This window comes from Fukomys damarensis, unplaced genomic scaffold (assembly GCF_012274545.1).
Source record: "Fukomys damarensis isolate Sample0158 unplaced genomic scaffold, DMR_v1.0_HiC HiC_scaffold_23, whole genome shotgun sequence".
Classification (NCBI taxonomy): Eukaryota; Metazoa; Chordata; class Mammalia; order Rodentia; family Bathyergidae; genus Fukomys; species Fukomys damarensis.
The window spans coordinates 19,234,924-19,249,377 of record NW_022900935.1 but is presented as its reverse complement, the minus strand read 5'-3'; the positions used below and the strand labels follow the sequence as shown (position 1 = coordinate 19,249,377).

Genomic DNA, 14,454 nt, shown 5'->3' with positions numbered 1-14,454 from the left:
CTCAACCCTCCTTTGCAGATGTTTACAGTTTTTATGGGTAAGGGAGACTCATGAACGTAAATCAGGAATCTCATCATCAGGATCCCCTCTATCCACTGTGAACCCCTGTACTGTAGATGTACTGGATTTGGGGTCTGAATCCAAGAAGCCTGGGATTGCTGAGGGAAGGCTTAGATGAGGGTGTACATAGAAACTAAGAGGTACAAGATCTAATCCTGGCACCAAGGAGGTTTGAGGGAGACTGTCTTGAAGGGACACGGGCTGTCACGGATCCATGCCTAGTGTCAGAGAGAGTCCCATAAGTTCTGAGCTGAGAGCAACCCCGAGTGGCTCCAGACTTCCCTGCTCCCCCTTGCCCTAAGCCACACAGCCTGTACTTGAGGCTTTAGGGCAGTACACCACCTGACCTCCCTGCACTTTGCTCCTCTGCCAGCAATGCTCAGTACATCGTCAGTGGCTCTGATGATGGCTCCTTCTTCATCTGGGAAAAAGAGACCACCAACCTTGTCCGAGTGCTCCAGGGGGATGAATCCATCGTCAACTGCCTGCAGCCACACCCCAGCTACTGCTTCCTGGCCACCAGCGGCATCGACCCTGTTGTGCGACTCTGGAACCCCCGACCAGAGGTGAGAGCATGGGTAAGCTCAATAGGGAGGAGGCAGGGTGGGGACCCTGTGCAGGGCCTCTGGCAGAGTCTGAGGGCTGAGAAGTGAAATGAACCATACAGATCCTAGAAGCTGCTGGGGACTAAGCTTTTATACTAGAGCCCAAAACTGGGTCAAGGTGGGAGCCCTCACGTCCTAGAAGCTCCAAATGCAGTGGGGAGTTGTGGGGGCAAGAGTAGGCTTCTGCCTTCTTGGAGCATGTCCTTGAGCCAGCTGCCAAGTTTAGATGCCCATACACAACCAGGGGTGCAGGCAGCAGAGGGAGAACCAGACCAGCTGTGGCCCCTCATGAGAAGGGTGCCTCAGAGGTTCCCTAGGAGCCCTTCTCGTGTACCACTGCAGTGCATCTGCCCAGAAGTGCTCAGGGGCCCATCCCTCAGTCATAAAGAAGTGTACAGGCTTTGGAATCTGATGGGCCTGAGTTTGAGGCCCACCTCTTCCCTTACTACTTGAGAGATGTAACCATCTCTACACTCGAAATGGGGATAACAGCAGCACTCCAAAGGTTGCTGCAAAGAAAAAGAAGTGATGGGCTGGGGATTCAGCTCAGTGGCACCACGCCTACCTCGCAAAGCACAAGGTCCTGAGTTTGATCCCTGGTACCAAAAAAAAAAGTGATACTTGTGAAATGCAGCCTACAGGAACACTTAGGCTGCTTTGGCCCCCTCTACTCCCAGTGTGGTAGCCCACAAGACGCCTGAGGCCTCCCCTGCTCCTCTTCCTCACCTCCTGCCCTTTCCCAACTGGCAAACAAGTCACAGGGTGGATTGCTTCCAGAGCTAATTTTTTGGACTTGTAAAGGAAGGACCCTACAGAAGCCTTCCTTGAGAGGAGAGCAAAAAAGAAAGATAAAGGAAGGGCTGTTGGGAATGCAACCGAACAGTGTGGCGGTGGGGCTGGATGTCTGTCCACCTCCTCTGTATCCCTGTATGTGTGCTGTATCCAACTTACTATGTCCTCCAGCATGCTCCCTGCTGAGTTTTACCTTGTGTGCACCCTGCCCATGTGTGCTTAGCTTGATGTGGTGTGTCATCTGTCTCATACACATCCCACCATGTGAACACTCTCATGTGTGTCTCTGTACAAGTGTTCCCTTCCACCCATGAACATCTCCTGCTGTGCACATCCTCCTGTATTTCCCTCGCACTGCCCCTGTCCATGTATACAAAAGTATGTGCCTTCCTCATGTGTCCTGGGGTCCCTCACATTACCCCTCTCCACACAGAGTGAAGACCTCACAGGCCGAGTTGTGGAGGACATGGAAGGCGCCTCTCAGGCCAACCAAAGGCGCATGAATGCGGACCCCTTGGAGGTGATGCTGCTCAACATGGGCTACCGGATCACAGGCCTGAGCAGTGGGGGCGCTGGGGCCTCTGATGATGAGGACAGCTCCGAGGGCCAGGTGCAGTGCCGGCCCAGCTAGACGCTCCTTAGTCTCAGTCCCCAGCCCAGTTTCCAGCTGGCCCTCCCTGGGCAAGAGGTCAGGGGGTTCTGTTTCCGATTGTCTTCCCACCGCACCCCCATTTTTTCATTTCCCCTGTTTTCTTTGTTAGTTTGGCATTGGGGGTTGCTGCAACTTGCTGGCTTTCAGACTCTTGGGCTGGTTGTCCCTTGACTGTCCCCAGCCCTGAGAACAGCAGGAGGGGAAGCCCCTCCATTTGCCCTGCCTCCTGCTTCCACATCCCTGGAGGGCTCTGGCCTGCCTCAAAACCCTTTCTGCCTCCATTAGGGAGGTAAGAGTTGATGCTGTCTTCAAGGACTGCCATGCCCTTCGTTTGGCAGCAAGAAGGGGAATGGAACTCAGCTGGGAAAGGCTAGCCTTGGCCTGTTGCCACTCTTGCTGTCTCATCTGCAGGGCTAATGCCCCCTCCTGTGGTCTTCAGGGAAGGTTGGGGTGGAGGCAAAGAAGAATGGGAGCCCTGGAGTGGGCAAGGCCAAACTACCTGCCTTAGTGGCAGGGGAGGCTCGTTGCCCCCTCCCAGGCACTGGCTCTGCCTTTCCCTGAGGAACCTGGCAGAGGGTGAAGCACCATACTGCACCCCACCCCACCCCACCCGTGCAGCCACTTCCGCACCAGGGCCACTGGCAGCTCCTTGGCCTCACTGTGACCTTTTTGCCAGAGCTCCCCACCAGGCCTACTCTGCTGAGGTGGCTTCCTGCTAAGGGCCCTTCTCTGCCCTCTCTGCCCTTCTTCCCACCCCATGTGCTGAGCCGCCACAAAGACCAAAGAAGTGATGGCTTTTCTCTGTCCCTTGCTGCTCTGGGGGGAGGGGGGTGGGAAAGTCCCCAGCTCAGCCCTCCCTCCTTAGCAGCCCCAAGCTTTACACTGGATGCAGCGGTTACCGCCACCAAGCCTCCCTCTCCCTCTGCCCCCTTGGCTCCTGCTCAGGAGCTGCTCTGGGTAGTTGATTCATCCTCCCTTCCCTCTCCCTCCCCTTCCCCTCTGTGCTTCCTCGGCTCCAGCCCTCCAGCTGCAGCCTCTGGGGAGAAGCAGCCTCCCTTCTCTCCCTCCCTTTCTCCCTCCCTCCTTCAGCCCCTGTCTCTGCCAGGTGCCTCCTCTCAGTCAGGCTTCAGAGCAGCCCTGGAGACAGGAGGGCCATGTTAAAAGCTTTTTCACAGTTTTAAGAAGACGAGGGGGGTGAGGCTAGTGGTGGGGGGTCTGGCACCATCTCATTGCTTTAATCCCAGCGACACAGGTGGCAGCTTCTCCCCCTTCCTGCCCACCCCAGTCCCACTTCCCACCCCTCTCTTCTTCTAGCTTGGTAATGAAGTATATTTATTGGTGAAGGAAACAGCTGCTGCTGCTTCTCCTGCTGCTGGGACTTGCTCCCCTGTCTCTTCTCCATGACCTTTCTCTAACCAGAGAGGGAGGAGCGGGAGTATTGGGACTAGGCCCTGGGACCCAAGAACCAGCTAGGGCCCCTTTGCGTTCCTGTGTTCAAGCCACCCGCCATTTCCTCCCTCCCTGCCTCCTGCCTCCCGCCCCTGCCTGCCCAGCCTGGGCCCTGCAGTGTGGAGAGACACATAAGCCTTACTGTCCTCTGGGGGCAGGAGCCGAGCCTTTTTGTTGCTCTGCTCCCAGGAGACTGAGGGTGATGCAATTGATTAAAACCATTTTGTTCTAGATGTGGCTGGTAGCATTTGTGGGGTACAAATGGGTCTAGGGACCAAAGTGGGCGGACCTAGTCCTTCCCATGTGTAGCTCTGTGAACTTGAGTTACCGCCCTTCTACCAGGCAGAATGAGGTTGGCCCTGTGAGGTCACTATGAGCAATGGCCGCCCACCCAGCAGGGCAAGTACAAAGCCCAGCACTGGTGGTTGTGATCTGTGATTATCAGTTTTCACTCTGGCTTTTTTTTCTATAAAACAAGAGTCTGATGGTCTTGATGGCTTTTCAAACTTTTAAAACCAGAGCCCCCACATAAGAAATATACATTTTGGGGCTGGGGGTGTAGCTCATTGGCACAGTGCCCTCCTAGCAAGCTCAAGATCCTGAGTTTGATCCCTGGTACCAAAAAAAAAAAAGAGAGAGAAAAAGAATACATATTTCACATGGTGACCTGCCCCCCACACACATAAAATGAGCAAAAATTTTACACAGTAATACAGTACTTAACCTTGCCACGTGCACTATGTTGTTTACCTTTCTGTCTTATTGGAGGGAAGAATACTGGTTATCACGCACTCAGTTGATTTCACAGCCTGCGTTTTTTCTCGGGTCATGGATTATCAGATCACCCTGTAGACCAGAGCTTCCCTTACTCTCAGCTCACAGCACCGTTACCATTGCAGTAACTTTTTCTTGGCACCCCAAAGCCAAAAGAAATACCTAACAGGTCACTAAACCCAAATCACTTAATGGGTATTTATATCCTAATGAGTTAGTTGCTATTTTAAAAATAATACACCTAAACTGGAAGAAACAGTATTTTCTTAAATAACTGCAATTACTAATGGGATCTGCATATCTATTGGGCACTACACAGCTTGTCAAATTTTCTGATCAAAGAAGAAACCACCACCCATATTTCCTATTCCACATTGACTTTCATTTGCTTTTTTATCACAGCAACCACTAAAAATCTCACTTCTTAAAATGACATAGTTAAAAGCAGTGTAGTGACAACATATGATGAAACTACAAACTACCCTGAGTTAATAAATTTTTTGTTAGGCAACAGAGGTCAAATATGAGAATATCCCACTTTATTCCCTGGAATCTGCCATGGCACCTAAAATATCTTCATACACTTTGGGAACTGTGGTTCAGTGCTAGAGGTTTGGTTTTTATTTCGTTGTTTGTTTATGAGACAGGGTCTCACTGTGTAGTTCAGGCTGGACTTGAACTCAGAGCAGTCCTCCTGCCTCAGCTTCCCAAGTGCTGAGATTACAGGCTTGTGCCACCACATCAGCAGTGCTGGAGGAATGTAGTTTCGCTGCTAAAACTTGGTGATTTTTCTGTTCCATACATTTGCAGGCAGGGTCCAGCTGGGTATGCTTGATTTAGTTAAGGAGACAGGTAAGAAAGGGGTTCTGCCAGAAACACAGTATTGGCGTAACAAAGCCTGCTACAGGCTGTGTTCCCAGATTGAAGCCTACAGCAACTTCAAGATATTGCCACACTGGCCGGGGGTGTAGCTCAGTGGCACAGCGCCTACCTGGCAAGTGTGAGGTCCTGAGTTCACACCCTGGTACAAAAAAAAAAAAAAAAGGTATTTCCAGACAATGCAAGGAACTAACAGTGTTCCAGACCAAGACAATGCTGTAATTTCACAGATTCTTTCATGGAACCTGAATGATTTAGTTTGACTGAATTGTAGAGGGTGAACCGGAGGGCCAAATTGTGGAGGATTCCCTATGCTTGGTGAGAGACTATAGGCTTGATCCCTGTAGGCAAAAAGAGCCATTAGAATTCACCAGGGTGCCCTTTTTTGTTTGTTTCGCTGTTTGTTTATAAGACAGAGTCTCACTATGTAGTTCAGGCTGGCCTTGAACCCCCATGGCAATCCTCCTGCCTCAGTTTCTTTTATCTAGAGTTTTTATTTTGCCTCCAGGTGGGGTCTCATTCTGTTGCCCAACCTAGCCAGGGTTCATGATCCTCCTGCTTCAGCCTCCCAAGCTGCTGGGATTACAAGCACGTACCATTATACAGTCCATGTGTGTGTGTCTTCTGTTTTGTGCTGGGAATCAAACCTAGGGCCTGGGCCGTGGTGATACATACCTGTAATCATAGCACTCAGGAGGCTGAGGCAGGAGGATTGCTAGGATTTCAAGGCCAGCCTAGGCTACATAGTGAGTTTGAGGCTAGCCTGAACTACATAGCAAGACCCTATCTCAAGCGGGGGGGGGGGCGCTTCTTTATGATAGGAACATTGCTTGACCACTGAGCCACATTCCCTGCCTGTATTTATTGCCGTGCTGGAAACTGAACCCAAGACCTTTGCTTGAACTTGTGAACCTCCCATCTCTTCTCAGCTAAGTTTTTCCTGTTATTAACATCTTAGTATGATACGTATTAATTGTATAATGACACAATATAGTCCTGATAATTATGATGATGAACTAAAGTCCATATCTTACACTGTGGCAATCCTCCTGTCTCAGCTGTGTGGGTTTAACAAATGTACAGTGTCAGGTATCCATCACTACAGGTTATACAGAATAGTTTAACTGTTCCACAAGCACCCTGGTGCTTTACCTGTCCAGCCCTTGTTAGTACCCCTCCCCGCAAAAAAGCCCTTAGGAATAAGTAACAATGCATAAAGTCTATATGAATAAAACCACAAAGCTGATAAAGATGAAAATGAAAGCAGTCCATGTTCATGAATAGGAAGATTCTGTATTATTATTAAGATGTCAGTTTTTTCCAGATTGGTCTATAACATCAACATAATCAAAAGTCCTGGGCTTGGGGAGTTAGCTCAGTGGTTCCACCACCTACCTCGCAAGCAAAAGATCTGGAGTTTGATCCCAGGTACAAAAAAATAAAAACAACAATAAAAAAACACTGTTAAAAGAATGAAAAAGATAAGCCAAGAACTAGAAGAAAATATTTGTAAAACACATTGTCAGGCCAGGCCTGGTGGTGCACACCTATAATATCAGCACTGGGAAGCGGAGACATGCAAATTGCCATAAGTTCAAGGCCAGCCTAGGCTACATAGTGAGTTCAAGGCCAGCCTGAAGTACATAGGGAGACCCTGTCTCAAAAAACAAAGGACTATTAGAAGAAATGAACTGCCATGCATGGTGGTGCACATCTGTAATCCCAGCACTCAGGAGGCTGAGGCAGGAGGATCACTGAGAGTTCGAGACCAGCTTGGGCTACATAGTTCCAGGTCTGTCTCGACTACATAGTGAGACCCTGTTTCAAAAAACAATTAAAAAAAAAAAAAAAAAAAAAAAAAACTGAAAGCCCCAAAATGATATGGAGGACAGGGAAAGATTGATGAACATCTGTGGTCCCAGTTACTCAGGAGACTGAGACAAAAGGATTCAAAATTCAAGATTAGCCTGGGCAACTTAGTGGTATTTTTTTTAAAGTAGAAGTTGGGAATATGATTCAGTGATAGAGCACTTTCCTAGCATGTACACAGCCTTGTGTTTGATCCCTAATACCAAAAAAAAAGGTATAGAAGAAACATGCCTGTTGCTTTGTGAAAGAAGGCAGTCTGAAAAGGCTACATATTCTGTGATTCCAACCATATGACTTTCTGGAAAAGGCAAAATTTTAAAATTTTGCATTTTTAAAGCATTCTGTGTGTGTGACTTAGACAAAGTTCTCATGGCCCTGCTAGTAGAAAACTTGGGTCTCAGATAAGCCCACACAGAGAATATACAGCAAGTCCCTGACTTAGAAACATTCAAGTTGTGAGCTTTCACAGGTGTACAGTACTGTATAAGACTCACTTTGTCAGCTTACAAACGAATCCGACTTATGTACAATTCTAGAACGGAACTCATTTGTAACTACTCCAAAACAGACATTACAAATTGGGACTTCTAGGCCCAGGATTTAGCTCAGTGGTTCCACTACCTGCCTCGCACGTGCAAAGGCCTGAGTTCAATCCCCAGTACCAAGAACAAACAAATTGGGACTTCTGTGTTTGTGATGGGCAGATATGGCCTTAAACCATAATGCTAGTCCTTTTATATTTTTTTGCTGGTGGTGGGAGACAGGGTCTCACTATTAGTTCAGGCTGGCCTTGAATTCAACTATGTAGCCCAGGCTGGTCTTGAACTTGCTGTAGTCCTCCTGCCTCAGCTTCCCAAGTGCTGGGATTACAGGTGTGCACCACCATGCCTGGCTCCTAATGCCAATGTTTAGAGGCATACTAAAAAAATGCTTGCAGATTTTAAAAGAGGAGTTAGCTAGTTCAGATGTTCTCAGCCCTGGCTTCATTAGAATTATCCAGCATGCTTTTAAAAACCTCCCATGCAAGCTGGGTCTCACCTTGATCCCCATACTCTGGGAGGCTGAGGCAAGAGATCCCAAGTTGGAGTAAAAACTTGGTGAGAACCTGTTTCAAGTCTTACATAGGTAAAAAGGCCTGGGGATGGATGTAAATTATTGTGAAAGACCCCCCAGTTCTATCTCCAGAATCAAAGGGATGGGGAGGAACTAGAATCATGGGGTTCAAAAATGTGCTTACATACAGAAATATGGTACAACTGAAGAAAAGGGACAGTAAACTCACATTTCAAGATAGTGGTTATGCCAGGGTGAAAACAAAAAATAATTTTGTTTTTGTTTATGTTTATTGAGACAGGGTCTCACTATGTAGCCCAGACTGGTCTCCAATTCACAGTGATCCTCCTGCCTCAGCCTCCAGAGTGCTGTGATTATAAACATGCGCCACCACGCCCGGCCTGGAGAAAAAATTTTAAAGGGTTAGGAATATAGCTCAATGCTGAGGCCAAAGGCTCAATCCCTAATACCACCACCACCAAAAAAACAACTCCCTTACCTACCCTTAGGAACTCTGTTTTAATTGATCTGAGGCACAGTTCAGGTATCCATTTTTTGTTTTGTTGTTTTATTTTTTGATACAGGGTCTCACTATGTAGTCAAGCTGGCCTTGAACTCACTATGTAGCCCAGGCTGGCATGGATCCTGCCTCAGCCTCCCAAGTGCTGAGATTACAGGCATGCACCACCATGCCCAGTGATAAGTATCCATTATTTTAAAGCATTCCGGATTCATTCTAGTGTACAGCCAGAGCCAAGAACCACTGATCTAGCCCCAGCTGTATAATACAAATATGGACAATAAGTTCCAGAGAGGGGCAGGAAAAGGGATGGCTTGCCCCAGGACCCCCAGTGAATTAAATGCAAGGCCAGGATTGAGTCCCTGACCTCTGATTCTTAGTCCAGTCCTTGAAGCCTTATGTTCCAGCCCCCAACACATACACACGCGCGTGAACACTTGCGAAAGCATCTTTTTGTTTCTGTTATTGGTGATTGAACCCAGGGCCTTTGCACTGAGCTATACCCCCAGCCTTTTTGAGATAGGGTCTCGCTGAATTGCTCGGGCTCGACTCAAATTGGCAATCCAGCTTCAGCCTTCTAGAGTACTGGGATTACAGACATACACCACATCCAGCTAAAATGTCATTTTCTTAGACGTTAATAAGTCCTGATACCCTTTGAGCTTCTATTGAGTGCCTGGCATTAACTGTGGCACTGTCTGGAGGAAAACACACACAACAGACCCAGTCCTCCTAGAGCAGTGGTGGTGAGCCTATGGCACACGTGCTACAGTGGGCTGTTTATCATCATTGAAAGCTCTCAAAGTTCACCATCCTTGTTCTAGAGCCTCCAGGTTGTCTGGGAGTTGTAGAGTAGTAAATAACAGGCTCTGCATGGTCCCTGAACACTGGATCTTGCTATGAAACGAGTCCTCTCCAGCACCTTCTGCCATGAAGTGCCCCACTATGTTGAAGCTTTGTCAGGGCTAGGGATGCAAATGGTTTGGGAGGCAAAGTGGGTGGATAGAAGGTATTGTGATGGGCGTGACAACAAGCATGTGCCACTCTACGATTCTGTCTCCCGCGCTCACATTTCTTTAAATGGATCCTGGCCCTAAATGGCCATACTCTACACCTATTTTAAGTTGAGGTGTTATAAGGTCTCAGGCTGATCTCTCTTCCTCACTCTTTAGTCACCCTAAAATGGGTCACCAGCAGAGATGACCCTGGGCTGGATTTTAGAACCCCAACTTTGTCTAATACATGATTAGACCTCAGGCATGGCCCTGAACCTCTTCTGATATTTTCTCTTCAGTAGAATGGTATTGTGTTACTTTCTCTGGTTATCTCACTGCTGTAAGGAGGTTCCAAATCATAGATTATACACATCAAAGTGCTTTTGAAGAGGTTATGGGTCCTACAATAGTAACGTGGTTTTATCTGCTACAGTGGCTAGAATGGAATCTTTCTTTTGGCCAAGCACCATTCAGGTACAAGCCCCACAAAAACCAGGACAAGATTTTTTATTTTGTTTTTGGTACCAGGGATCTAACTCAGTTCCTTGAGCTTGCAAGACAGGCGCAGTTCCACTGAGCTAAATCCTCAGCCCACGACAAGATTTGGGTTGTTTCCTACATCGGGTTCAGTTACTTTCCTAACGTGACAGAGCTAAGATTCAAACACTGGGCAGGCTGACTGGCTCCTGGCCCCACATGTCCAAACTCATGGTTTACTACCCACCCCAACATGGGAGACATTCTGGTCCTAGCTGTGCTTTCTATAATCTCAGGTCGGTTTGCCCAGCTGTAAAATGGAGTGAAGTAAAGTAGTGTTGTAAACTCTGATGTCTAAAAGGGTTAAAGTCAAGTCATTTCCTGCACTGTTTTGGCTCCCTGGTCCTCTCCCAACCATGGAGAACTTTGCAGCCATAACACAGAGATACCCAGTCTCCTGCAGTCAGGAAAATGACGGTGCTGAGCAGAAAGGCTGCGGAAGAGAGGACCTGCCCTCCCCCACGCCACACTTTGCATCATGCCCAGCAGCTCCTCTGTCCTGCAGCCCAGCCCTGTTTCACTATTGTAGAATTGTTGGTTAAGGTGAGGCTTCCCCTTAAGGAGATCTTCTGTGGTCAACAAATAGCTCCTGGGACATTCCCTAAACACTTCTATCTGCCCAGTGCCCAGCTGGACTCCAGGGACCAGCAGATCCAGTCAGCCCCCTTTTCAAGGAGTTCAGTCTCTTGGGGGAAGTAGAATGTAAACAGCTAATGCTAATGCAAGATACATGAATATTCAGTAAGTGGAAACAGCCTTCGTGCTCTGGGAGCAAAGAGGGAGCATTTGCCCGAAACCTTGAACATGGTGTAGAAGAGGAAGGAAAGGACATTCCCAATTAAAGAACCATGTGAGCAAAGATATGAGCTATGAGGTCCATGGATTGAAGTCTTAAAGGCAAATAGGGCCAGGGATTTACCTCTGTGGTCCCGCTGCCTGCCTTGCAAGCACAAGGTCCTGAGTTCGATCTCCAGTACAAAATAAAACAAAGGGCAAATAGCTAGTGAGGCTACTAGCTCCAAGCAAGTTGGGAGGGAAACAAGACGGGCCTCAAAGGGAACGAAATATGGAGTCAGACTGTGGGGAGCCTTAAATTTGAGAATGAGCATGGTGGCCTGAGAAAGATCTGTGAGCCGTGGGGACTCCTATATATGAAGCCAGTTTAGGGAATGCCCTAACACCAACACAGGAGGTGTCCCATCTCACTGTCACATAAGCAGCATCACAGGTTTGCCAGCTTGACAGTTCCCATTCTGCCAACCTTCCCTCCCCCAGCCAGTCCTGTAAGCGGATCCAGATGGTCATTCCTGTTTTGGGTCAGTGTATGTGTTGGGGGAGGGGTAGCTCTGAATCCTGTCAATCAGGGTTCCAAATTCTTCATGTAAAGGAGCTTCTTCCAGGCCGGTGCTGTGATCCTTTGAGCCTGGGAGGCAGTGTTAGTCTTTGATGGAGATTTCCCATCTGTCTGTGGGTGAAAAGGAAAGCAGGAGCAAAAAAGGACACAGGCCAGGGAAACTGTTACACAGGGTGAGAACCAAGGGGATGTATGTGTGAGAAGGGGCCCTGTGCGCAGGCTGTGGTGGAAAACAAAGCTGGGAGCCAGGCTCCAGAAAAGTCAGAGAAGCAGCTAGCTTTTCCCTCCAGCTACCCGGCCATCATGCTCCTGCTTCTGCAGCTGGGGGACAATATAGGTTATAAGGAAGGGAGCTAGGGCTCTGATCAGAACTTGTGCCTCAGTGCTGTGCCCACCAATCTCTAGGAGCCCGTTACAAAGGCTCATAGCCAGGCATAGTAGTGCACACCTGTAATCCTAGTACTGAGGGAGACTGAAGTAAGAGGATCACAAATTCAAACCCTATCTGGGCAATTTTGCTGGCCCTGTCTCTAAATCAATAAATCAAGGCTAGGGATGTCCCTCAGTGGTAGAGCACTTCTAGGTTTAATCCCCAGCAGAAAACAAAAACAAGAACAACAGAGCTGGGCATGGTGGCACACGCCTGTAATCCCAGCACTGGAGAGGCTAAGGCAGGAGGATCGCTGAGTTCGAGACCAGCCTGGGCTACACAGTGAGCTCCAGAGCAGTCTGAACTACATGGTGAGACCTAGACTCAAAACACACACACAAAAAAAACAGGATTCAAAGTTCAAGCTGAGCCTGGGCAATTTAGTAAGTTAGGGAGAATTTGTCTCAAACAAAACAAAACAAAACACCCTAGAGATATAGCTCAGTGCAAAGACCCTCAATTCAATTCCCAGTACCTAAATAAATAGAGGCTGGGGCTGTAGCTCAAGTGTAGAGCCTCTCTGAATTCAATCTGAAGTACCATAAAAAAAAGGGGGGGGCCAGGGATTTAGCTCAGTGGTTCGGTGGCCTGCCTTGCAAGTGCAAGGACCGGAGTTCAATCCCCGGTACCAAAAAAAAAAAAAAAAAAGGAAAGGTCTCTACACTAGAGATGTAGCTCAGTAGCAGCATGCACAAAGCTCTGAGCTCGGTCCCCAGTACCACCAATAAAAATTTTTAAATTAATTTATTCATTGGACAACATTATACTGCAGGCTTAATCTATTCCAAGTCCTGTGCTAAAAGCTGATTGCTATCCTTCAAGGATCACATATCAAGAGTGAACAGACAGGTACAAACATCTTTAAAGAACTTTTTTTTTTTTTTTTTGCATACTGAGGATCCAACTCGGGTTCTTGTGCTTTCGAGGCAGGCTCAGGAACCACTGAGCTAAATCCCTGGTCCTATTCAAAGAACTTTCGAATGAGCCAAGGGTGGTGGCACACACCTGTGATCTCATCACTCTGGGAGGTTGAGGCAGGAGGATTCCAAGTTCAAGCCCAGGTTGGATGATTTAGCAAGACCCTATCTCAAAATTTAAAAATTAGAAAAGAGCTGGGGGTATAGCTCAGGGTGAAGGCCCAGTCTCCACATACACAAAAAAAGAATTCTGAATGGAGTAGAATTACGGTCAGCTAAGATAACTGTGAGGTCTTCAGAAAACACCTAGTCATTACATAAACAATGAGCATTTGCTCTATATGAGGAACTGTGCTGGCTACTAGTCAAGGACCTTAGAGTTACAAAGCAGAGACAGGCATATCAAGAAATGCATTAAAGCTTCATATGCCCAAAAGAAGAATGTAAATTTTCCATAGATCAGGACTGAGGAAGAGTGAATGGAAACAAAACTGTCCCAAAACACACAGCTCTCACCTTCCAGAGTGGGTCTGTCCACACCTTCCTTTAGCCTGATTTTTATCAGCTGCCTTCCTCCTTGCCTTCCGCATTCCCACTCCTCTCCTCAGCAGATTTCATTTCTTTTAGGGTTTTTTTTTTTCTTCATTTCTTTTGTTTATCTTGGCATCCTTCTAAAAGCCAAAAGACTCCAAAACTGGAGCCTGGCCGCTCCGTATTACTGGGGTGTGACTTGGTACAACTGCTTAACCGCTCTGAGCCTGTTTCCCATTATGAAGGGACTGGACCACATCGACTCCAGCCAGGACGATTTTCAGTCTCCCGCACAGGGGACTCCTCCAGGCTTTCCTTCCTTCCTCTGCTGCTGGCTGCATTCACTCCCCTTCCCGTGCTACCTGCCAAACCCAAGACTCAAATATCTCCTATTGGGTTAATGAGTCTGTCTGTCCCCACTCCCTACAGAATTTAGTCTGCCTGTCCTTCACCACTACCTCGTGAAAGGCTACAGAAAAGGGCAAAAGAAGGGCCAGGGATTAAGCTCGGGCGCCGCACCTGCCTCGCAAGCGCAAGGTCCTGAGTTTGACCCCCAATACTGCAAAGAAGAAAAAAAGACAAGAAAGAAAAGAGAAAGGGAAGGAAGGAGAAAGAAAACGAGAAAGAAAGGAAGGAAAAAAGACTTTGGGTTTGAGTCATGAGCCCTTAACTGCCCCTGTAGAACTTCAGTTGCTCACTTGTAATATGGGGAAAATACCTAAATGTGCGTGTCTAATCAGTTTACGGGAATTAGAAATAATGATTGCCAAGTGGTTAGCACTTAATAAGTGCTCAGTAAATAGCACGTGCGGCACACCTCTTAGAAGCCCTGGGCTTGCTGCACCCGCGTGTTCGCCGTCGTCGTGCTAAGGAGGCAGAGTGCGCTCGGCCTGAGGCCAGTGCAGCCTACAACTCGTCAACGGGCGCCCGGCGAGGGGCGAGGCCGGCCGGGCCCAGAGTTACACGGCTCCGATTCCCGGGGGGAAGGCCAAGCAGCGAGGACCCCACCTCCGGGAAGTGACGCCACGGGACGAGAC

The 14,454-nt window shown here is 48.1% G+C and overlaps 1 protein-coding gene across 2 annotated transcripts in view; it reads left to right on the top strand.

The window, feature by feature from the left end:
• Positions 1 to 3,789, top strand: part of Wdtc1 (WD and tetratricopeptide repeats 1) — a 44,867-nt gene extending 41,078 nt beyond the window's left edge. For both annotated transcript variants that reach the window (XM_010632785.3, XM_010632791.2), the window contains 2 exons: positions 434 to 626; positions 1,891 to 3,789. In XM_010632785.3, the coding sequence (XP_010631087.1) occupies positions 434 to 626; positions 1,891 to 2,088 (391 nt within the window). In that variant the 3' untranslated portion in view covers positions 2,089 to 3,789. The remainder of the gene's footprint in view (positions 1 to 433; positions 627 to 1,890) is intronic.
• Positions 3,790 to 14,454: the final 10,665 nt, after the last annotated feature.